General features: G+C 44.3%; 1 protein-coding gene across 3 annotated transcripts in view; it reads left to right on the top strand.

Moving 5' to 3' along the window:
- Rasgef1b (RasGEF domain family member 1B) overlaps positions 1-25,639 on the top strand; it is a 525,537-nt gene that overhangs the window by 79,816 nt on the left and 420,082 nt on the right. For all 3 annotated transcript variants that reach the window (XM_037209192.1, XM_028873160.2, XM_028873161.2), the window contains exon 2: positions 15,353-15,400. In XM_037209192.1, coding sequence (XP_037065087.1) covers positions 15,353-15,400 — 48 coding nt within the window. The remainder of the gene's footprint in view (positions 1-15,352; positions 15,401-25,639) is intronic.

Below are 25,639 nucleotides of genomic sequence, written 5' to 3'. Positions count from 1 at the left end.
TGCGCTGTGTCTATCAAACAGAGGCATTCTCCAACTAATTAAACGGGAAAATTAGAAGATCAATATCTACTCTTCAAAAATCTGGTATTTAAAAGAAAAGATTCACTGTAGAATAGTGTGTGTGTGTGTGTGTGTGTGTGTGTGTGTGTGTGTGTGTGCATGCGCTTGCGTAGGCTCACGCATGTGTGTGAATGGCATGAACATGTATATGTACTCCATCAGTCAGGTGTATGTGGAGACCAGGGGTTGATGTCAGGGTGTCTTCCTCAACTGCATCTCCATTTTTGTGACACTCGCAGTAACCTGGGGCTCACCAGAGCAGCGTGATTGGCTAGCTAATGAATCCCTGAGATCTGAGGTCTGCCTGGCTCCACCCCTCCCTCCAGCACTAGGGTTACAGATGTGCTGGCTTTTTCTGTGGATGCTAGGGTTCTGGGCCCAGCTCCTTGTGCCTGCACAGCAAACATTTTACCGTGGAGTCATCTTACAGCCCCTCACTCTAGAACTTTTTTTTTTAATACATAAGGGTTATTACTTGGACATTAAAACCGAGTACACATTTATATAGATTTAATTATTTCAAAATGACTAAATGCAGAGAGTTAGGAGCCACTATCAATGGAACATCGGTTGGAAATAGAGATAAACGTCTCTGGAGTTAGTGAAAATGTGATTCAAGTGAAAAGGTGGATTTGTTTTATAAAATGCCTCCCAGCTGTCATTTACCCAGGATGCTTACCTGGGGTTTGTGCCACCTTTCTTCAATCTGTGGCTTTGGTTTATTTCTGTGGTGATGAGGATTAAACCTCTACCACTGAGGTCTATCCCCAGCTCTCTTTTCCCCTAGTAAGCCTGAGACAGGCTCTTACTAAGTTACCTAGGCTGGCATTGAACTCACTCTGTAGCTCAAGTTGTGGCCTTGAACGTAACAACCTTCCTGCTTCAGCCTTCCAAACGGGATTACAGCCATGTGCCAGGAGCAGTCATGACTATCTTACATTATCTTTTTAAACATAAGTTCTGTTTAAGAACAGAACATAAATGATATCCAAAAATAGTATTATTAGCAGAGTAGAGGAGACTTAGGGGTAGCAAAGATGGAGGCCAAGGGTAGACATATTCAGAAAACAGCAGGGTCAGGACCTACAAAAAGGTCGGACGAAATGAAGACTGTCTTATGAGTAAGAAACAGAACAAAGACACAGTAAGGGTCCTGGGATACAGAGTCCCAGGTAGTTACCTCCCACCACCCACAGCTGACCCTTTCCAAAGGGGTCTCGGGGGTGGGCAGAAGATCTGTTACCCGCTCTTAGAAAAGCCTTGTTGCAGGAACTCAGCCTAAGTGAAGGTTCTGGATCGTTTGTGGATTTAACTTGTCCTCCTGATCTGTGTTCCCAGTTGACACAGGCCATCAAGAGCTGGCTGTATTCTGCTCTTCTTTAAAAAGTAGGAGGAATATTTAATCATTACCCAAACCACACTAATAGAAATTTTAATAACACTGGGCCTAGGCAGGACTGGGAGGTAGCAGAAGCAACTGGAGAGTGTGACTGTTCCTCCAGGTACACGCTGCGCTGGCAAGAGCTTTCAGAACTGAAATTTAGTATTTAATCCAAAGAGCTCACGGGGGCTTCATAAATGCAGTTTAATTTAAAGGCTATGGGACATGGGTGGAGCAGAAGGCAAGGCTTTCAGGGAATTGAACACATCCTTAGAATGTAGATAGAACATAGATGGCAATCCTTAGTAACATGCTCGCGTAGGTTTGTTTCCCATCTCTGGATGCGAAAGCCGAACAGCACCCACCCTCCTGTATGCCCAGCCTTCCTGGGGACATCAGTAGGAGGGCCTGAAGAATTCCTGGAGGCTCACAGAACATCTAACATAGTGTCTTCATTCTACAGCGAGGAAAGTCACAGCTCCACTGGAGAGATGATTTGTCCAAGGTGTGTAGGTTGGAAAAGTACAGGGTTTAGGCACTTGTAGGATGAAATCCACATTTCTACTTAGGATAGCAATAAAAGAGCCACACGAGGAACACCCTGGCTGCTGCCCTGACTCCTCGGCTAGGTTTATTTAATACTGCTGGGGCTTTCTTTCCAACATAAATCTGACAGTATCATTCCTTCCCTGTGACCGGCTTCACTGTGGCTCCTCCTTCCTATGGGGCGAAGCCCAGACTCCTGTGAGTGACAACCCGGCTCCCACTCTACTCTGCTCACGTGTCCCCACCCCTTGGCCCTCACGCTGCCTTCCCTGAACACTTGCACACGTCCGCTCTAGACTCAGGTCCCCTACACCTTTTCACTGTCTCGGTCTGGGATTCCCCATCCCCCGCCCCTGTGTGTAACTGCTCATTGACCGCCACCTGCATCTGGGTTTGACTTGAGTGCAGAGAGAATGTCTCACTGAGTTTTACTTCCTGTGCATACCAAGCAGGGAATGTACAGATGCTCAGCGACTGCATATGGAGTTGATTGGATGATCACAAAAGCCTGGGGAGCTGTGGACCTTAGAACACAATTTAGGTGAGCCTCCACCAGTGGGAGACTTGCCTAGTCGGTCTCCGTCTTTGATCTCTGCAGTCTTTCAGGTGAACTGACCAGCTTGTTACTCCCCAGGAACACCATAGGCATCGATTCCTTTCCCTATATCCCGGGCCATGGCCCTGTCTTTCTCTGGCACGCACATTCGCCTTGTCTACTTAGTATTCACATATGTACTTGCTTATTCACATGTTTGGGGGGCTGGGGCTTGAACCCAGAGCCTCACACTTGTTAGACAGGCACTTTACCACTGAGTGACATCTCCGATACTATCTATGGGTATAAAAATGTGAACTGAGAAGGATGTTTGCTTTGCATTGAGGGGTCTCCGAGACCATCTTACCACCAACTTGAGGGTAGGTATCTTATACCTGGTACTGGGGTTTTTATTTGTCAACCTGTGGCTTTTGGAAGGATCACAGGGAGGGATATGGGAGTGTAGGAGAGAGAAGGGGTAGGGAAGAGTGATAACTAACACTAAGAATGTTGCAAAAGCCATATGGAGACCTACGATTTTATAGTACTGTTTAAATGGATGTTTTGGTCTATTTTTTTTCATCACCGACACAAGCCAAAGCTTCCATCAGATTGACCTATAGGCAAGTCTGTGGGGCATTTTCTTGATTAATGATCAGCATGGGGGTGGGTCATCTTACCGTGGGTGCTACTAACCCTGGGCAGGTAGTCCTGGGTTGTATAAAAATCCAAGATGAGCAAGCCAGAAGGCAGTCTTCCTCCATGGTTCCTGTCTGTGCTTCTGCTTGAGTTCCTCCCCTGACTTCCGCCAATGACTGTGATAAGGATGCATGAGCCAAATAAACCCTTTCCTCCCTGAGTTGCTTTGGTCAGAGTGCTTATCACAGCAATCAAAACCAAATTAGGACAGTGGAGTTACTCTATATAATTAATTCATAAAGCTCTTGAGGACAGAAACTGTGTCTCCAATGCCAAACTCCTTGAAGAGCCTTGATGTTGGTTAGTGCCTGGAGGATATATGTGTCTTTATGGTAAAGCTGTAGAGTAATGTCCACACTACTCTTCATGGTAGCAGTCTCTCTCTCTCTCTCTCTCTCTCTCTCTCTCTCTCTCTCTCTCTCTCTCTCTCACACACACACACACACACACACACACACACTCACACACTCACACACAACACACATATACACACCACACACACTCACACATACATACACACACATTCATACACCACACACACACATATACACACCACATACACTCACATTCACACACACACTCACACATACCACACACACACACACACACACACAAACAAACACACACACACTCACATTCATACACATAATCATATAGCTGCAGCTGTTCCTAACTCCTCTCGTAGACCTCATTCCAGCTTCTGCTGGGTGTATTTTTCATGGGGTAAGTCTGCTCACAGAGTAAGTCAGACTGGAGTCCAGAAATTGAGGAGTGACCTTGGGAAGCATAATTATCCAAAATCACTGCAAGTGAGTAACTCCCAGATGAGAAGATTAGATATCTATGGATTTCCCCATAACTAATTCATAGAGATAATACAGTAGTAATTACAATCTGGTTGGGACAAGTAGTTAATCTGCAGGAATAGTCAGCATTTACAAAGGCAATTCTGAAAGCTGTGTTGTGAGACGCTCTCCCTATTAGATCTTAAACCGTGAAAAACTGTGCTACTTAAAATGTTTCAGTACTCAGCCATAAATTGGAAAATATGTAATTCATTTATTGTTTCAGGTATCTGTGCATATTTCCTATTGGGTATAATATAAATGCTACAAATGTTTATGATGGTCTCATCTCACTTGAAGTCTTCATTGTAGCGGAGTCTAAAAAGCGTTAATATAGCCTTTCCTCCCCCTTCCCAAGGATGGCGGGGAAAGAAACTAGATTAGTCTGAAAGAAAAGGCACTAGGAAATATTTTTAAAAGAACAATGGCACCTCACATAAGAAGTTAATTACAGGATCCCAGGGAGAAAACCAAGCCGCGGCAATGGGCTGCTGTTCCTATCATTTCTGTAGGAAGAACTAGTTAGCGGTTTGGGAGGAAAATCCATTTATACCAGCTAGTAAAATCAACACCAAATAGATTACGTAATTAAATATAAAAATTAAACTACAAAGGACCTAACCTGAAGTTTTATCAGACTCTAGAGGAGGCAGACTTGTATGTGCTTGGAGTCTAAAAGAGGATTGATGCTCAGCTTCAGTAGACCCGATGATTGACAGCAATCTTCCTGATCCTGTCCAGCACCCTGTCCTCACAGTGCCTGATACACAGTGGACCTGTCATGACTGGCTAGCAGATGCGGATGCCTGAGTGGATATGTGTACCCTCTAATCTGCTGGGCTATGAGAGTCTCTGGGCATGTGTATGCTCTGCCCTTCTTTGAACCCTGGACGGAGGAGCTACAAAAGCCTTGCAGAGCACTGAGCATCTCTTTTACACTTCAGGGCTGCGTTTCATGTATTACTGGGAAGAAAGCATGGGGACGAGCTCTCAGAACCAGAAGAGATGGCAATAAAGCCCTTTCAAGGACATAGGCCGAGAGTGTCCTCAGAGATCTTTAAGCAATCACCGCTGTTCTTTTCGTGGTGGCAGATAAAATGGTGGCTTCCCATGCTTCAGATCCTTTCTCCAGCTAGAATGTTAACAGAGAGCCACAAGCCAGGAAAGGAGCCCTTTCCTTTGGATTTTCATTTATTTCCCTCTGCCTCCTACAGGGATTGGTGGACTCAAGCATTGTAGTCTCGGCTGGTTCATGTGGCTTCCTGAGCTGGGTCTGCCTGGTTCACCATGATGACCTCTGACCTGCAGCCCATGCCTGCTTTGGAGTAGACCTTTAAAAGCATTAGTTGGAAGGATGAGGCAATGCCTATTACACATCTGCAGGAAGCAGTAGAGCAGAGTCCTAAGGCATCACCCTTGATTTAGAAATTATCAGGCGAGAATACCTGGTTTCTATTAACATTTCAGCTGGTGCATTGTTTTCCTAGAATGCTCCGTATGCAGTTTCCACACCTGAATTGACGTTAGAGATACAAGAGTGCAGAGTACATCACAGTCATTTGTCTTGGCCCTGTTGGTGAGCCGAGTTCATCACTGTTTTATTTTGAGCATGCCTTCTTCCCCTCTGCACTATAGAGTTATTAATAGCAGCGAGGGCTTCCTAGCTTCAGCCAGCCACGTGGCTGAGAGGGATGTTCTAAGGAGATGGGAAGGATTCTTCTCCCTGGTAATTTGTATGCTGGGAGGGTCACTCCTTCAAGGCTCTTCTCTTTGTAGCTGACATGGTTTGTGATTGGGCTGCTGTGGAGGAGTAGATGGAGGCAGCCAGCACAGACGGTGAGAAACTGGGCACTAGAGTGCAGGCTTGCCCTCCCCACCACAATGGAAGAATGGATAGTTGCTGCTGGAAAGAACTAAAAGGCAGGCAGGCACACCAGAGCTCCATATGAGACCCCGGAGCCGTCCAGGAAGAATAGAGGGTGTGAATGCAGAGAGCCGGCAGCCAGGCAGAGCGGTAAAGAGGGGCAACTTCCAGAAGCAGCTCCTGTGCTTACGGCCGGATAAATGGAGGAACAGAGTGTGCTCTGTGCACGCTGTAGGATATCCTGCTCAGAAAGGAAGAGACCTGGAAGGCGGCAATGCTCACCTGGGTGACCCACCTAGACAGGAGAGGGTGTTTTGACACATGGCATGCTACAGAAAAACCTTGAGGACGTTATGATAAATGACATAAGCCAGTTATACAGTGGCAAGCGCTTCAGGATTCCACTTAACACAAACTTCCCAGAGCCTTCCAATGTGCGGAGACAGCAAGCAGCATGGAGGGGTCCAGGGACCGCAGGGGAGGGCGTGTAGGGAGCTAGCTAACTCTGGAATCTCAGTGTTAGAGGGGAAGGCTTTGGAGACTGTGCAGCCGTGTGAGCACGTTTGACAGTACTGCAGCATTAAAGCGGTCCAGACACTAACTGTCGTGTGTCATGGATTTCATTAGAATTCTTTTTTTTAGTAATAAAATCAGAGATTATCTAAAAGAAAAATGGGGGTGGGGCACCTTTGAAGACAAGCTGGCTGAATTCACACCTGGGCAAAGATACTGACAGCATTGTGCTGTGGTGATATTGTGTCCCCCAATATATTGTGCACCCTAATAAACTTATCTGGGGTCAGAGAACAGAACAGCCACTAGATAGACATAGAGGCCAGAAAATGGTGCCACACACACACACATTTAATCCTAGCATTCCAGAGGCAGAGATCAATCTGGATCTCCGTGAGTTCAAAGCCACACTGGAAACAACCAGGCATGGTGACTCACACCTTTAATCCCAGGAAGTGATGGCAGGAAGCTGAAAGGTATATAAGGCGTGAGGACCAGGAACTAGAGCCTTTTTAAGCTTTTACCTTTTAGCAGCAGTTCAGCTGAGATCCATTGGGATGAGGACACAGAGGCTTCCGGTTTGAGGAAACGAGGTCAGCTGAGGCATTGGTGAGGTGAGGAAGCTGTGGCTTGTTCTGTTTCTCTGATCTTTCAGCGTTCACCCCAATACCTGGTTCTGGCTTTGTTTTTATTAATAAGACTTTTTAAGATTTGTGCTACATTGTGCCCTTTCAGGTGAGTTGGGCATCTTTCAGCCGTGCTTTTCTTCCTAATGGACTAGAAAAATGCCTTGTTTTTCACCATTGGAAGAAGATGTAACAGTTCTCGAGTCTAGGGTGCCTTCGATTATTCTAAGGGCTCAGCTCAGGGTCCTAGCCACTAGTTCATATGGAATGACTTGACCTCAGTTCCCAGTGGGGCCTCCAGAGTGCTGGATGCGACTTCATGGCAAAGTCACCAAAGACAGTACACACGAGGTGACAGGTGCTGCTGCAAGGGACCCAGAGACAATCACTGTAAGCTGTGTGCTTCTAACATGGCAGGGGGAGTTTCATCATTAAGATGAAAATCCCATTATCTGATTTGGAATACATGATAGGTTCTCAGTATTAGGTATATTGCAGGCAATCCAATTATTAGCCTTGTGGCACAGGGTGAGGATCACGTTAATGACTAGAGAGACTCCATTAAGACTGTGCCAAGTGTCAGTGACAGAAATCCCAAGTGGAACTAGCTTGAGCACAAAATTTTATCATGGCTTTACATAATGTATGCCTGCCTTGGCAGGGATGGATGGCTTACAGTGTTCAAATGATGGTGTGGGACTCTGTCTCCAGCAGCTCTTGGACTCGGCATTCAGCTGTACTGGCATCAGTTTGAGTCAGATCTTCACAGAGGGAACATGGCCACGGATGCCCTCCAGTTTATATCCCATCAGGTTTACGATCCTGCACGGAACTTTTCAATTCCTTTTCTTCTTTTTTTCCTCTTCCTGAATGGTACCACCCAAAATACAGTGTGTAATGAAAATCTTAAAAGGTCTTATTAATAAGAACAAAGCTGGAGCCAGGTATTGGGGTGAATGCTGAAAGATCAGAGAAACAGAACAAGCCACAGCTACCTCACCTCGCCATTGCCTCAGCTGATCTCGTTTCCTTAAACTGGAAGGCTTTGTGTCCTCATCCCAATGGATCTCAGCTGAACTGCTGCTGAAAGCCTAAAAGCTTAACAAGACTCTAGTTCTTGGTCCTCAGGCTTTATATACCTTTCTGCTTCCTGCCCAGCAAAAGGTGTTACAGTTCATGTGAGGTAAGGCAGGCATCACTGAGGGAGGTGGTTGAATGCAGGATGTCAGAGTAACAGAGTGAACAGAGCATTCATAGAAGGGCTGTGCTGAGGGAGATGAGGAAGGACAGTATCCAACTGAAGGTGTTCTGTGACAGACTTTTCCTGGGGACACAACACACACACACACACACACACACACACACACACACACACACACACACACGTACAAGCATGTCTTCTTAACCCAGAAGTGATTTCTCAACAGACCAAAGTATGAATATCACAGAAGTTCAACTTGGTAAACCAGCGAGTTCTATTGGGATTACATACATGAATATGGGTGACGGGGTTACTTCCAGGAACAGAAATGACTCAAGGACAGCTGCATCATCAAAGCTTGTCCATCGGAGCATGGGTGATGGCTCACAAAAGCTCAAAACATGGAGCACACTGTGCAGCCTGCAGGCAGCTTCACAGGTGGCAGAGTGTCCTTTCTTGGTGGCAAAGCTGATCTGAGCCTTTCAGACAGCTCAGCTGGTCTTTGTCTCTTTAGGCAATTTGGCTGCTCTCTGCTTCTTCCAGGCAGCTGGGCTTGTCTGAGTTTCCTTTGCAGGTTGGCTCCTCTGAGAGTGACTTTCAACAGTCTTTTCTGATTAGATACTCTTGGGGAAGGAGGGGACTGATGAATCTGGTCAGTTTCAGGGACTTCCTGAAGCTGTTTTGAATTGTTTACTTCCTGTCTTAATGAGCTTCCCTGCAGGATGGAATGTTTCAACCTCAGAGGAAAGTGTAATGTAACAGAATGGCAGCCCAATGGGTTGTAGGAGACCATGCAAGAAGGATGAGAAAAATGTTCACAACGGTGAGTGGACTGGCATGTAGTATGAGAGCCCGAGTGAGGTGAAGAGGATCTGTGAGAGTGGTAGTGTAATTTCAGCTGGGAAGGATGAGGAGGCGGTGTCCCCATGATGGGGAAGTTCTGCGGGAGGTGTCAGGACCTGGCAGGGCCTGAAGAGTTCCTGAGGAAGTGGGGATGGTAATAGGCATGGAGATTGATCGTGTGAGTAAGTATTTTAAAGATGAGGGGAGTCATGTTTTTCACAGTAAGAGAAATGTGTTACAGATGTGGAAGAGGAAATTTAAATCAACTCCGTGGTATTGGATTGGAATTGGAGGTATTCATATGAATTCATGATTTTCTGGATGGGTGGGAGGTAGATAGATGGGTAGAGAAGGAATGTGCATGCAAATGTACGCCTTCCTGGCAGAGATTGTTTTCTCTTGATGCATGTCTTTAGATACTATCCTTGACTCAAAGGAACCCAGAAGCCTTGGAGAAATGGTTGAGTAAAGAAGAGTTGGGGCTGGGAAGCTGCAGGATGAGCTGAAAATGCTGTCAGAGAACTAAGAAACGGACCAAAGGAAGACAGGGACGTGTCAAAGGGACCTAAGAACAGTCTGAGGGCCTGTCCATGCTCACATCCATGACAATTCACCTTCAAAATAAACGGTGGCAGCAGGTTATAACTCACCAGATAAAACAGATGAGTTTCAACTGACAGAAACCGAATGCTGTTGAGACGATGAAGGACTGCCCCGGTCCTCTGCCCGCCACAGTGCTCTGGATGATGTCAGTAGGTGATGGACAGGTACAGAGAGGCAATCCACTTTGACTTCTTGCCCACTGGGTTGCATTCTAGCTACAACTGTGTTTCTGGCAGCTACCTTGGACTGCAGCTCTCCCTGGCCATGGGAAACCTTCCTAGCATTATTACCCTGGGCTGCCCCTCCATCTCGTCTTGGTTTTTCCTTAGTCCAATCTCTATCCCAGGTCAGCAATCATTTCACTGAACTCTCCCTCTACCCTGTGTCTCCTCTGTACCCCGACTGATGGAAGGATACAACACAAGGACCAGAAAAGAGATGCTGGGTACAGAGCTGTGAATAATAGGTGTTTGTCAGCAATAAAATGGACCCACTGATACTCCCCAGGTTATTATCCACCTGCTGACAGAGCCAGGCTCTGAGTTGGCTGTGACCAAAGGTGCAGAAGAGAATAAAATTGAGAAAGGGAATCTAGAAGGGAATCTGTCTGGTCTGACAGCCACCCAGGGAGACCACAGAGAGGTTTGTCCCAGTCATTTACACAGATACTACTCTGAAAGGGACTATCTATTAACTATCTATCAGGGACTATCTACTTTCTGTCTCCCTCTGGGCAAGCAGGGGTTGGTCTTGTATCATAAAATAATCTCAGTTCAAAACATCATTGATCTTTTGGATTCAATTGGCTTTGCAGTTTCTTTGAAAGAAGATGAGATTGGGGCAAAATATAGGAAAGAAGTCAGGGAATATGTTCTTCCATAACTTGCAAGGTTGACTGCAGTGTTAGCCACTGCAAGTCATTAGGTGGCCAACACTTATTTCTAGAACTTTCTATTCAGCCATTTCTTTTTGTGTTGTTTTAGAAAGCAAGCAACAGAAGGCCATGCATAACGAGATGCTTTCTTAATGTCCTATCAGCTGAGGTGTGTTTGGTCCAGCCCCTGAACACAGGATGACACTTCAAAGTCTGTCCTGCTAAGAGAGCAGTCTTCTCTGTCCATGAGTTAGTAATCGTTGTATTTGCAGGGTGACCCTATTATATTACCCTGAAGCTTTCAATTAAGGGAACTTAGACCAGAGCTTATATTTAAGAATGCTTCTTTGTCAGTTTCATCTTGGGGTTTAAATTGGATTCTCTAATGTTGGTAGAGCAAACTGAAACATTACCTAATTCTGCTAAAAGAGCAGAGGAATCCCAAGCTCCAGTCCTCTTAGCGATGTGGTCAGGATCCTTGGCAGAGAAACCGAGTGCTAATTGCTAGAGGAGGTCATTTAAATATCCTTTTGGTTCCCATTAAAGTCATGCATGCAGTGATCTTGACCCCAGTTGGAGAAGTAGGTGTCAGAACACTCATTTCCATAAGCAAGTCTGGAAAACATAATCACCTTTGCTCCTTGCTGTTTGGAACGTTGAAATAGAGAATACACTGCCTTAATTAACACCACTCAGTAAGAGTTGGTGTCAGAATTCTGCAAGTTTGGTATAATTTTATTGTTGAGAAAACCATTGGTTTCTTTATAAATTTTTTTCTGCTGCCTCTCTCTCTCTCTCTCTCTCTCTCTCTCTCTCTCTCTCTCTCTCTCTCTCTCTCTGTGTGTGTGTGTGTGTGTGCATGCACACATGCATGCCTCTGTGTTCAGGGTTAGCGAGTGAGTGTGCCTGGGAAGTGGCTCCATGGTACTTTATTTAAATGTCATGAAGTCTACAGAAAGTCATTTCTAGGCAATGTTTGAAAGAAGCACTTCTGGCTTATGTGTATTGCTGCTGCATGTGGTTCACGTACAACAGTTCCCATCACCTGCTCCCTCCCAAGCTACCCTGCTTGCCTTCCCTGGCCTTTCCTGTTGCTATTCATGTGATCACTGCCGAGGAAACTCTCAGAGCCTTGGCCACTCAGGCCAGCCCAAGTCTCACTCGACTACTTGGTTGGTGAGGTTCTAATCTACTGTCTCTTCTCTGACATCTTCTTTCCTTCCTTCAAGGCAGCCATTCATACAATGCAGCCCTTCTTGTTTTTTGGGCTCAGCTAATTCCTCCTTGGGTAACTTTTCTCAGATAACTGGTATGGTGTTCTAAGACCCTGGACTTTAATCTCCATAGGCTGGCTGGAATCTGGTTCTAGCATTTTGGGGCGGTGTGGGGTTGTGTAAATTATTGAGCTTCAGCCTTCTCATCCATAAAAGTAGCACAGTAATGCAATTACCCTGCCTCTTAGCCGTGAATAAGGGTTACAGGCAGCAGCGGAGAGTCTCTGCTGGAGAGTGCAGTGAGCATTTTCAAAATCCTTTTCTGTCCCATCGTTTGTAATTTTTACTCAACTGTTTAAGAAAAACACGTCTTTTTTTTTCTTTTGATTTTCCTTCCCCATTTCTATGGTTTTTCAGTACAGGTAGTAGTGTGCTGGCTAATTTTATGTTAATTTGACCTACAATAGAGTCATCTAAGAGGAGAGAACCCCAATGGAGAAAACGCCTCCCTAAGATCAGACTGCAGGCAAGCTTGTAGGGCATTTTCTCCATTAGTGATTGATGTGGGGAGGGCCCAACCCACTGTGGATGGAGTCATTCCTGGGCTGGTGGTCCTAGGTTCCATAAGAAAGCAGGCTGAGCAAGATAGGGGGAACAAGCCAGTAAGAGGTACCTTTCCAAGACCTCTGCATCAGCTCCTGCCTCCAGGTTATCGCCCTGTTTGAATTCCTGTCCTGGATTCCTTCAGTGATGGGCTATGATGTGGAAGTGTGAGCCACATAAACCCTTTTCTCCCAAAGGTGCTTTGGTCATGGTGTTTCATCACAGCAATAGTCACCCCAATTAAGACAGGCAGGGTGACCGTGACCGTAGGCGGTAGTCAGGGCCCTCTGAGAGAGCCTGGGCAAGTGAGTGTGCCTGGGAAGTGACTCCATGACTTTCTCTTTGCTTGTTCCTCTTCTCCAGCAGGAGTCCTAAGTGACCCTGTCTGTAGCTGCTGAAGCTCACAGTGATTTGGAGATGACCTTGAGTAAGGAAAGCATAGGCATTCCTGTGAGAAAGGTGGGAGACATATCAACAATACATCCAGTACCTTGAAATTCAGAATGCCCGCATTTCCACCATAGTCTCGGTCCTCTTCAAATTAAACATGCTTTTTTGAAAATGCTATTGTTAGAGATACCATATATGGAAAAATATGATAGTTTCTGGGATAATTTTATTATTTTCTACTTTAATTGTTAATATTGTGATAGTTTATATTTTTGGCAACTTCATAGCATTTTGGTTATATTTGACATTAAATGGGCCTTTGTAGTGTAGCCTATAAAACTAATTTTTTTTTTTTACAGAAAAATAAACTGTCATGTCTAATTTATGAAAGAAAAATTTAAAGACTACCATCTCCCTTTGAGGGCACTGTGTAGCCCATTGTATGTGGCTCAGGTGGTCTAAGCCCAACACCATTCTAGCTAGATCAGACCTTTACCATGAGAGATCCAAGACTCATTTAATGTCAAGTGAAAAGGTATTCTTTTTTCTAGAAGTAGCTTGGCTTTTAATCATTTTTATCAATGAAAAACTTTTTTTCTTGAAGTCAAGTTAACTATTATGATGTTGACCTGTACACAAAGATCCTATTCATAGATTTATAGTCTTTAATATGATAAAGAAGCACAATGAAATGTCTAAAAATAAACAAAAATAGGATTTGTGTGTGTATGTTTGTAAGTTGGCATTGTTAGGAGAGGGTTGCTGCTTTAGACTAGTTTGAGTCATTTGCTAACCTTTAGCCTGTTTTAGCTCTCCCTGGTCACCCACAGGATCCAATCAAATTAGGATTATTAATAGGCATTTAGTGGGGAGAGAAAAAGAGGTCCATTTGTTTGTGTTCTTCAAAGTGAAGGGGAGGGATGGCAGCACCAGCTCTCAGTATTTTCCTACATGTTGTTCTCAGCTGACATCCTCCTTAGACAAGTGGTTGTGATTATGAGGAAGGCCATACATCAGCTGGACTTGCCAAACTGCGTATTCCACCTTGGATACTTCGCATGTTTCTCAGAAGCTCTTGTGCTAAAGGCTTAGTAGCTGACCGAGCAGTGTTCAGAGGGCAGGCCTCTGGGAAGTGATTGGATTATGAGGGTTGTTCCTTTATCAATGGATTATCTCACTGCTGGATTCTTACGGTCTAACAGCTATTGGGATATGGCACAAACTTTATGAGGTGGGACCTAGTTGGAGGATGTAGGTTGCTCTGGGCATGCTTTTTTAAGTGTATAATTTGTTTGTGCTGGGTGCTGGGGGCACTGTAGGGATGAGGGGAGGATATGGGAGGACCAGGAGGTAAGCAGAATTGGGGTGCATGATGTGAAACTCCCAAAGAATCAATAAAACATTAAATTAAAAAAAAAGACTTTGTTTATCTGCTGCAAACAAAGTAGGTTAAATGCAAAAGCAAATATGATAACCTAGTTACTCTCTACTCAAGGCAAATGTTAAAGGCATTTACAAAAACATAAGTGCTGCTTTCTCATCAATATTCAGCATCCACAGAGTCTATAAGTGTATGCTAGGTAATGTATAATGGGCCTGTTATTGTTATCTTCAAACTAATAAATATATATGGAAAAAATTCTCAGTTCCAGTTGCTAAAAAATAAGTACAAATAGATACAGGAGCCCTTTGTGACCCAAGTCCAAACATTTTGAGATTGCTGACTTAGGAAGGCATTTCTCTAGCTACGCTGTAGTCTGTGGTTTAGAATTAACTGATTCATTATACACTCAAGGCCAAATATACTCACTATCTCAATAGTAAATACAGGAGGGTTGGGTTTTTTTTTTTTTGTTTTGTTTTCGCTTTTTTCTCATGGGGAAACAACTTGTAACATTCTGTGTGAAAATATTCTTGTGCTTAGTTCAATGTCTGCTTTTCCTTTACTAATCCCCAGTCAATGTAGAGCCTCATGAACCATCTCGTAGAAAAAGCCCCTCAGTATAAGCTTGTATTCCTGAGAACTTTGCTTCCATCTACTGTAGACATGTTTTTCCGAGCTTTTGTCCTGTAGAGATGTAGGTGGAAGCCTTGCCGCAGAGGGGCCATTTCTCCATCGTCTGTTTCCTCTTCCTCCGATTTTCAGAGCTTTTGCGTCCTTCCTCTGCCTTTCTCCTCCCCTCTGCTCATATTCATCCCCCTCTTCTTCCCATATGACTCATCATAGCGGCGAGTATGTCTTCATGGGCTGCAGTTGGTGGCTTCTGGGGCATCCTCTAGAAAAGATGCTGAGCTGGTAACCACGAGGAAGGCGTTGACAAGTACGAGGTTTGCTCAGCATCGCCAGCTCCAGGGCCTATACAGGCTCCCTATTCAGTGAGTAAAATCCAGCACCGGCGCCCAGGCTGTGTTGTTGAGATTTCTGGAGGTCGCAGTGGAAAGTTAAGGAAATGAGCTTGAACTCAAAACTTTTGTCTTCTAGAAGAGACGGCTTTAGCATAAATCCTACAGGAATGCTGCATTCTTCATAGATTTCTTTCTCATTTTTCCTCTAGTCGAAAAGCCATTCCCAAGTTGGCCTGAAGTCAAGCACAAAGCCAAAGGTATGTTGTTTTTCTTGTACTTTATTCTTTTAACAGATAACTGTTTTTGTTGGTGTATTCCCTCCCCCAACAGGAATAGTTGTCTTTGGAAGGCCAAGATGTTCCTAGAGGTGAAGAACTTTTGAATTTTCATTTGCTTTGCTTTCATAACAATGAAACAGAAGTAGGAGTGAGAGTCTTAAAATAAAACAGAACCAGACAGACATTCTTGAGCCCAGTGACAGGACTGTGGAGTCTCCTCATGACTTGAAGGAATTCTGAATGCAAGGTCAGAGGACGCACTCCTTGGTTCTGCTTGTTTTTCCATGTCCTTCCCAGTGAAGGAGTCTGTGCCTATCTCAGTTTATTGAAATTTATTGTCTCAGATGTGGAGAGTGACCTTCACCTGTGGTCGCAGTGAATTTGTCAAGTATAAGCTGTGAGTCTGAGAGAATCAGCTTCTGTTCTCAGTTCTGTCACCTCATTGTATGACCTTGGTCCTATCTATAAGGAGAAGAGGATTCTACCTCCTGGTGTAGCCTATCTTGAGTGTAAAGACGAGATAATGTGTGAGAACACAGCTCAGTGCCTAGCACAAATAAGTACTTGATATTTTTAAAAATTCTATTATCCCATTGATAGTTTAGAAAATATAAGAATGAGGGGCTGGAGAGGGCTCTGGTTTTTATTTTATTTTATTTTATTTATTTTATTTTATTTTATTTTATTTTTTTGTTAGTCTTCTGGCCCCCACTACCCAGCTCCCAAATAAATACACAGAGACTTATTCTTACTTATGAATGCTTGACCTTAGGTTAGCTTGTTTCTAGCCAGCTTTCTATAACTTAAATTATCCCACTTCTCTTTCTGTTTTGCCTCTGGGCCTTTTATCTTTCTCTGGTCTATATATCTTTCTTTCCTTCTTACTCTGTGGCTGGCAGGGTGGCTGGCCCCTGGTGTAGCTTGAGTTTTTCTGCCTTGCCCACAGTCAGGACAAATCTCTGTCACCCGCCAGTCCCACAGCCGCTCAGACCCAACCAAGTAAACACAGAGACTTATATTGCTTACAAACTGTATGGCCATGGCAGGCTTCTTGTTAACTATTCTTATATCTTAAAGTAACGCATTTCTACAAATCTATACCTCGCCACGTGGCTGGTGGCTTATCGGCATCTTCACATGCTGCTGGTCATGGCGGCGGCTGCAGTGTCTCTGGTCATGGCGGCGGCTGCAGCCAGTCCTTCTGCCTTCCTGTCCTTTTATTTCTCCTCTCTGTTAGTCCCGCCTATCCTTCCTGCCTAGCCACAGCCGGTCAGGTTTTATTTATTGACCAATCAGAACAACTTGACATACAGACCATCCCCCAGCACAGCCAAGTGCAGACCATCTCAAACACCTGCACTCAGGCCCATGGTCCTAATCATCCTCTATACGGACCTGCTGGGTAACGCCACAAGGAACCCAAGAAGGGCTCCCACAGGACATACATTAACATCCCACAGCACCCTGGTATTCTCCTCTTCTCTTTTTCTTGCTCCTCCTCTTTTCTCTAGATTTCTCCTCCTATTTATTCTCTCTGCCTTCCAGCCCCATCTGTTTCTCTCTCCTGCCTAGCTGTTGGCCATTCAGCTCTTTATTAGACCATCAAGTGCCTAGACAGGCAAAGTAACACAGCTTTACAGAGTTAAACAAATGCAACATAAAATAATGCAGCACATCTTTGCATCATTAAACAAATATTCCACTGCATAAATGAATGTAACACATCTTAAACTAATACTCCATAACAGGGCTCAGCAGTTAGAGCTCTTGGCTGCTCTTATAAAGGACCACATTTCTGACCCAGGCATCCACATTGGGCAGCTTACAAGTATCTGTAACTCTAGCTCGAAGGGATCTGACCCCTTTTCTGGTCTCTGCTAGGATCCACAAACTCCCATAGACATCCAAAATAAAGAACAGGAGCTTGAATTTCTATAATTCAATCTTCAGACATGCATACATACACACAGTATGTTAATCCCTTGTGGATACTTGAGGAAATGGTATATGCAGGTCCCTTAAAGTTTGGAGATGTTTATGTTTAAGTTTGGAGGGGACAATGTTAAATGTTTTTCTTCCAGGGTAGACATTGCCACTGGCTGGAGTCCTGCCATACCTTTCAGGAAAACAATAGCGTACATTTCCTGATGTCACTGTCAGAGAGAAGCACTTGACTGCAGAGGTCCAGAGGCGCTTGGGAGGATTAGAGGGGATGATAGTGGAAGCTCTGAGCCCAGCGGCTGCAGAAGTTGCTGTTTTTAATGGAGAATTGTAACAGCTAATACCGACAGAGCTAGCCTTGTGCTCTAGGTACAGTAGAGCACTTTGCAATGGTTGACTCGTCTAATACTTCTCCACCTTCTGAGGTAGATGCTACTTTGGTCATGGTTTCTCATCACAGTGATAGTAACCCTCACTAAGACATAAGGACTGGCTGAAGCATATACATGAGGTGTCTGTCATACTTCCTGGCACACCGTTGGTGTTTAGTAAACACTAGCTCATGCTGGATAATGGCATTTTTCTTATCTGGAATATGGAAACCCCCTTGTGCCTCTGTGACTACGCGTGCAGCTTTGAAAGCATTGTGTTTGCCTTGGAACAATGTCCTCTGCACTGGGCTGTTGGTGTGGGTGCTCATTATCTCCCTCACTTAGCATATTTTAAAGTTTTCTGTGTTGGAATGTGGATGGAGAAGTTAAAGCCGAGGTTTGATGAATGGTGTCCTGAAAACGGATTTATCAGGGGCCCTGTCTGAGCACCCACCAAGTTATCCTTTTCCTTCATCTCTCATGCAGCAGGGGAAAATCAGTGAGTTTACCCTTTTATTCATTATTATTTTTTGATTTTTTCAAGACAGGGTTTCTCTGTGTAGCTTTGCGCCTTTCCTGGAGCTCACTTGGTAGCCCAGGCTGGCCTCGAATTCACAGAGATCCGCCTGGCTCTGCCTCCCGAGTGCTGGGATTAAAGGCGTGCGCCACCACGCCTGGCTCCCTTTTATTCATTATTTATAGGGCACCTAATTCTATTAGATGGAGTGGTGGTTGTCAGAGGTGATGTCAACATTGGCCCCTACCCTCCTGGCTGGTCGTCGTAACTTGGTGTAGTAACATGATGTAACTGGGCGCTTCGCCTTCTGTCTACCTCTCGAGCGGTAGGACCTGGGAGAACGGAGCCGATAAGTGAGGCGGACTAAAGTTTCGTGTAATTGCTGACTTTATTCAGAGCATCAAGTTATACTCTGAGGGTTAAGAAGAGTCACCTGAGTAAAGTATACAGTCACAAGGACAAGCTGTACATGGTAAGAACATGTTTTCCCATAGAGGCACATAAACAAATAACAATAGCCAGCTATAATGAGTCATCTGAAGTTAGCTCACCCCTATCCGCTAACCCTGGGAGGAGTATGCAAACACATTCCAAGAACAATTCCGTGTTGTTGAAGAAACTGAAGTCACAAGACTCTTATCTTGTTTTCCTACAAGCACTCAAAATTCTCCTCAAATGAATCCGTTCGTGGACCGTTTTCCCATACGCTCTTGTTTTTGACAGGTATGGTGTGTGCACATGCGTGTGAGGGTGTGCATGTGTTTTTTTTCTTTTTAAGTTCAGGACTGCTATGTAGGTAAAATATAAATTGAATCTACTATAGAATTCACCTATGTCCATAGGAAGAAAAGAATCCAATGCGAATGCCTGAAGAACAATCTAGTCAGAGCCTTCCAGGCCCATAGTCACTCTCCAAGGCAGAAGCAGGGTGTGCAAACTGGGGCAGTTTCGATGTCTTCTCCTCTTCTTTCCTTTTGTCTGAAAGTGCCAACAGCCCCAGTAATCCTAAAAGAATTAAGGGAAGGATGTATCACGAATTGTTAGAAGGTCTTATTAATAAGAACAAACCCCTGGAGCCAGGTATTGGGATGAACGCTGAAAGATCAGAGAAACAGAACAAGTCACAGCTAACCTCACCTTGCCAATTCCTCAGCTGATCCTGTTTCCTCAGACTGGAAGCCTCTGTGTCCTCATCCCAATGGATCTCAGCTGAACTGCTGCTAAAAGCTTAACAAAAGGCTTTAGTTCCTGGTCCTCACGCCTTATATACTTTTCTGCTTCCTGCCATCACTTCCTGGGATTAAAAGCGTGTGTCACCATGCCTGGCTGTTTCCAGTGTGGCTTTGAACTCACAGAGATCCAGAATGCCAGGATTAAAGGCATGTGCTACCACTGCCTATCCTCTATGTTTAATATTATGGCTGTTCTGTTCTCTGACCCCAGATAAGTTTATTGGGGTGAACAATATATCAACTACAGAAGAGCTTTCTTTATCTTGGCTGGAGCTTTAATCAGAGGCTGTTTTGGAAGCTGGTATAAACTGATGATACTCAGCGGCCATAAGTGTTTAACCACAAGGTCACAGAGGTGGTGTTTGATGCTCCTAAGATTGCTGTAGGGCCTATGGTTACATTGTCAAGGTCATTCTAGAGCTTCCTGATTTTGCTGGTAATTTTGGTGAATGTTAGAGACTAGAATAGATTGAGATATAGTCTCTAGAATGTAAGAACATCAGACACATGTCCCTGATCCCACTGACACCAGGGAATCTGAAAAGAAATGCATAGATAGATATTGGGAAGTTCAGGGTAGAATGTCAGTGGGAGAGGCTGAGATAAAGAATCTTTGGTCTCCCTATAAAGCACACTTGCTATTCCCTAAGTATCTAACATTTAATAATAATAATAATAATAATAATAATAATAATAATAATAATATAGTAAACATGCAGAGCCAGGTATAGTGACACAGGTCTGGAATGGCAGCACTTGCAGAGTGGAGACAGGTGAGTCAAGAGTCTCCGGATATTTTTGGCTTACATAGTAGGTTCTCTTGCGGGCCGCAAGAATACATCATAGAGATTCAGCTGTGCACTAAAACTATACTTTGGCTGGCCAAGGGTCTGTCAAAAAGGCAAGCCATTTATTATGAATATTTGGTGTTATCCAGCCTTTAATCTTCCAGCTGTCTTCTACTATGAAATTCTTGCAAGTTCAAGGTCAGCCAGGATTATGTTAGACCCTGTCTCAGGAAACCAAAACCCGAAGGAAAAACAAGACAAATTGGCATGTAATCAGTATTCTTTTTGCTTTGTAAACATGAAGTAGTTACACTGTTTTCACTGTTTAATTTTTTTTAAAAGCTCAGACTTCAATTTTTATAGCAATTTTAAGCTCACATTAAGTGCACATAGTGATTTCCCATAATACCGTCTGTCCCCACAAGTCATAGCCTTCTCCGCTGTCAACATCTCACTGATTTTCCATCTGCTATTATCACAACCACCTGAAAGTCTAGAACTTTTGTCAGGGCTCCCCCTGGGTGTTGGAGATCCCAAAGGTTTAGACAAATGTGTGGTGAGGTGTGTCTATCATTATACAATCAAACCCATGGCTTTCACTGTCTTAAAATCCCAGGTGATTTGTCTTTGATTCTCCTCTCTGCCCCTGGCAGTCACTGACCCTTACCTACCTTCACTGCGTTCTCTTTTACATGATGTCACATAGTTGAAATCATACAGTGTGTGATATTTCCATATTGACCTCTTTCACTTGAAAATATGTATTTAAGTTTTCTTCATGTGTCCTTCATGGCTTAATAGTTCATTTCTTTTTAGTACTAAGTAATATTCCGCTGTTTAGATGCATATATGGGATAACATCTGATTACATCTAAATTTTGGCAATTAGGAAGAAAACTGCTATAAATTTCAATATATATATATATATATATTACAGAAAGTTTCAACTTCTTTTGGTAAATTGCCAAGGAATATGATTCCTAGGTCATATAGTTAAAATGAATTTAGTAGGTTTTGTGTGTGTAGTATTTGTGTATTTATGTGTATGTGTGTGTGTGCAAGTGAATGTATGTGTACATGTCCTGTGTGTATGTATGTGTGCAAGTGAATGTGTGTGTACATGTCCTCTGTGTGTGTGTGTGTGTGTGTGTGTGTGTGTGTGTGTATGTCTGTGTGTGTGCACATAGGTCTCAGGTCAACACTGGATGGGATGTCTTGTGCTTTCTACTTTTTCTCCTTTTGGGGGGGGCAGTGCCCTCCCCCAGAGCATTGAGCTCATTGATGAGCTGAAGTCGATGGCTGGTGAGCTCTGGGGACCTGCCTATCCCCTCCACCACCAAGATCAGGGTTCCAGACAGGCGCACTGCCATGCCCAGCATTAATGTGGGTGCTAAGGATCCAAACTCACCCAGGATGCTTGTGTGGCAGGCACTTTCCCAGCTGTACTTTTGTGGTCAAACTGGGGAGGCTCTTCCACAGTGGTTGCACATTCTGCATTCCTGACAGCAGGGGGCGCACCCCTTCCTCCCCATTGTCGCTGCTGGATTTTGATCATTTTAATGGGTGTGGCATCTCATTGGTTTAATTTTCTTGATGATGTATGATGTGGAACATTTCTCACATGCTTTATTTGTTATCAATGGATCCTTTTTGTGATGTGTCTGTTAAAGTCTTTGGTTGTTGGGTATCTTGTTTGATTTATTCAGTCTTTGATCAAATACACACGTTTGTAAATGCCACCCCTTCTGACCCTGTCTGTCTTTTTATATTCTCTTGATAGTGTCTTTGCAGAGCAAAAAAAAATTAACAAAGTCCATTGTATCAATTTGTGGTGATATTTTATTTGTGCACCACAATAAAGCTGATCTGGGGACCAGAGGAAAAGGCCAGCCACTATATTAAATATAGAGGTCAGGCAGTGGTAGCACACACCGCCTTTAATCCTATCATTCGGGAGGCAGAGATTCATCAGGATCTCTGTGAGTTCAAGGCCACACTGGGAACAGAGCCAGGCATGGTGGCACACGCCTTTAATCCCAGCACTAGTTAATCATAGAGGTCTGGAGGTCTGTACAGACTGACAGGAAGAAATAGAGCTGGTCAGAAAGAGGAAGTGATGTAGCTGGGCAGAGAGAGGAAATGAGATGGCAGGGCACATAAAGGCTATAGGCGTGGTATACAGGAAGTAGCTCTCTCTGGAGGTTGAGGAGTTGGTAAGGTGAGGTTGGCTGTGACTTGTCCTGTGCCTCTGATCTCTCAGTTTTCACCTCAATATCTGTCTCTGGCTGCTTTTATTAATAAGACCGTTTAGCAGTTCGTCTTACATCAGTTCTTTCTTTCATGGATTAAAGCCTTTGGTAGTTTCATTCTTTTTTATTAGAAAGAGAAATTACTTTGCTAAAGTTAATAGAATGTTTAAATATCCCCAGTTTTCCATTCCCAAATCATTTGTTTTTCAATGATCTTGAGTTTACTATATACTTTTATCCTATCAGAATCATCTTTCCAAATCAAGTAAATTCCAGCAACACTTGAATTATGTGGCTTCAGCACTAATCTCTCCCAGGGGTATTTGCATTTTAACAAGTAGCAGAAGCCAATAAGATTGAATTGCAGAGGTAGAATCTGGCATTAGCAAACAGGGCACATTTTTTTTTCTGGTTGTTGGTAACAAAAGGATTTTCTTTTTAAATAGATTTATTTATTTGTATTGTTTTTAAGTGTGTGTGTGTGTGTGTACGCACGTGTGGGTTGTGCACATGAGTACAGATGCCCACAGAAACCAGAGGCATTACGTCCTCTGGGCCGACAGTTACAGGGGGTTTTGAGCTGCCCCATGTGGGTACTGGGAAATAAACTGGAGGCCTTCGAGAGGTCAGTGAGATGGGTTCTTACGCTGCCCGGCCACCTCTCCAGCCTCATCGCCGTTCACTTGCCTTTCTGATCACTCCGTTCAGTTTGTCCCTGCTGCATCCGCACAGCCCGACTCTCTCCATCCTGCACCAGAGGAACACATTCACTTTACCTGCTGAACCTATGTTAAGGACTCATTTTCAAACACAGTGTACAGTGTGCAGGTTTATTCTTGGTGTTGGCCATTCTGGGTTCTGGTAAATGTAGATAAATGGGCACGTGTTTGATACATGCATTGTGTGTCTATTCACAGACCATATGTCATATGTATCTCATAGAGCAGACTGATGCCTCTTGTGCTCTGCCCATTACTCTTCCCTTCCCTTCTGTTGCTGTGAAGAGACCGCCACGACCAAGGCAGCTCTTAGAAAATTTTCAGCTGGGTGTGGTGGCACACGCCTGCCTTTAATAATAGCACTCAAGGCAGAGGCAGGCAGATCTTTGAGTTCGAGGCCAGCCTGGTCTACAGAGTGAGTTCCAGGACAGCCAGGGCTACACGGAGAAACCCTGTCTCGAAAAAACAATAATAAAAAAGAGGCATTTAATTGGGGGCTTTTCTTACGCACTGGAGCATGGCTGAGAGCTCTGCATGCGATCCACAGGCGGCAGGCAGAGGGATACTGGGCCTAGTGTGGGCTTTTGAAGTCTCAAAGCCCACCCCCAGTGATACACCTCCGCAACATGGCCACAACTACTTCAAGAAGGCCACACCTCGTAATCCTCCTCAAACAGTTCCACTAACTGGGAACCAAACATTCAAGCATGTGAGCCCGGGGAGGGTCTATTCTCATGTAAACCACCGCACTGGGTATCGATTGACTTTTGCTCTCTACATGCCAGTCAGTATCGTGCCATGTAGTTGAAATCCTGGGGCATTCAGCGGGCCTCTTTCCTTTACTAACATGCATTGAATCTCCTCTATGTCATTTCATGGCTCGATAGCCCTGTTATTAATCTGCTGCACAGGACTCCAGACGAGTAGGTTCTGAAGATGGCCCTGTTCATCCTGTGCAGCAGAAGTGTGGGAGGAGGAGGCTGCCACGCGGACTAGACACTGTCTCCAGAGAAACGCAGTGTTGTGGTAATGTGGCGACTCCCTGACAGGGCTCAGGCCTTGATGGGCTATCGGCTTTTCTAGCAGTCAGTGTCTCCGTTGTAGGGCACGGGAAGGAACTGTGGTGGGCCCTCTGTTACCTTTCCTTGCTCAGCCACGCCCACCTTAGTTGACAGTTGATCACAGGAGATGGGGCAGTGTGCTCCGATCACGCTATAAAGGGCCATCCTTAATCCCCGCGCTCTGTGACATCACTGCCACTTGTCATGTCCCTACTGCCCCCAGTGTCCCCACACACTGCAGTGACGTTCTTGCAGTCCCTCTCTGTTCTGAACCTTCTTCGTGTGTGGTAGGAAGTAGGATCGTCACCTCTAGTTTTGCCGATATCTCTCCTGCCTCTTTTTTTAATCGTAAAAAATCTTATTTCATTATCTGGAGTATCACTATTTATTGGTCTGGAAGAATATTTTGATTGTCTAAAGGTTTTGGCAGTTGTGAATAAGGTTTCTAGAAACACCCATGTACAGATTTTTGGGTAGACCTGTGGTTTCAACTCATTTGAGCACAGTTACTATCTCAACTTTTCTTTTTTCCTTTTTCCAACTTTATTATTTTCCACAAATGATTCAGAGCCTACTCTCCATTTCTGATGGTTCTATTTTCTTCAAATATAATGCTTTTCACACATTGCTTCCTTGGTCTCAGCCATCTAGTTCCCAAATTAAGCCTCAAGAATGGTTTATGTTCTGCTTGGAAGCATCTAAGAGATGAAAAAACACACGACACTTGTTAACTGACAATAATTAACTGTATTCGTGGTGTATATTGCATCTTGGATGTTTGATATTTCTGAGTTTGATAATTTAGACAATCAAGAAGTGGAAAGGGAAGGAGGAGCTTTCAGCTGGGAGAGTTCCTTCCCACCCTGCCATCCAGGGTTGCAGACTTCAGAAGGAGTAGTTCTGTCATTGCAAAGGCTTGAGGACAGATTCCAGCTTAAGGGAAATTAGAAGTGGCTGCTTCAGGGGAGTGACAGTTCTCCTTGAAGGTTTTGACAGGAGATGGGAAGGGAATCAGACTCCCTGGCGTGGAGTTTGTGGTGTTATCTTTAGTCTGTGTTATTTTCCCACAGCCTGTGAGAGATGCCCAGTGGCGCTCTGGAAGATGTAGCTGGAATTAACAAAGACAAAAACAGTGAAATGAAATCAGATAGCAGGAGGCCATCTCTATGGGCTCGCAACAGTGGATCCTAGATGAGGTTGCTATTTCCACTATTATATTCCTAGAAAGGAAAATGATTTTTATGTATTTATTCCCAGCATCTACATGGGGCTCATAACCATCTTGTAACTCCAGTTCCCAGGAATCCAAAGCCCTCTTCTGACCTCTAAGGTACCAGGCA

This window comes from Peromyscus leucopus, chromosome 10 (assembly GCF_004664715.2).
Source record: "Peromyscus leucopus breed LL Stock chromosome 10, UCI_PerLeu_2.1, whole genome shotgun sequence".
NCBI classification, from domain to species: Eukaryota; Metazoa; Chordata; class Mammalia; order Rodentia; family Cricetidae; genus Peromyscus; species Peromyscus leucopus.
This window is presented reverse-complemented; position numbering and strand designations above follow the sequence as displayed.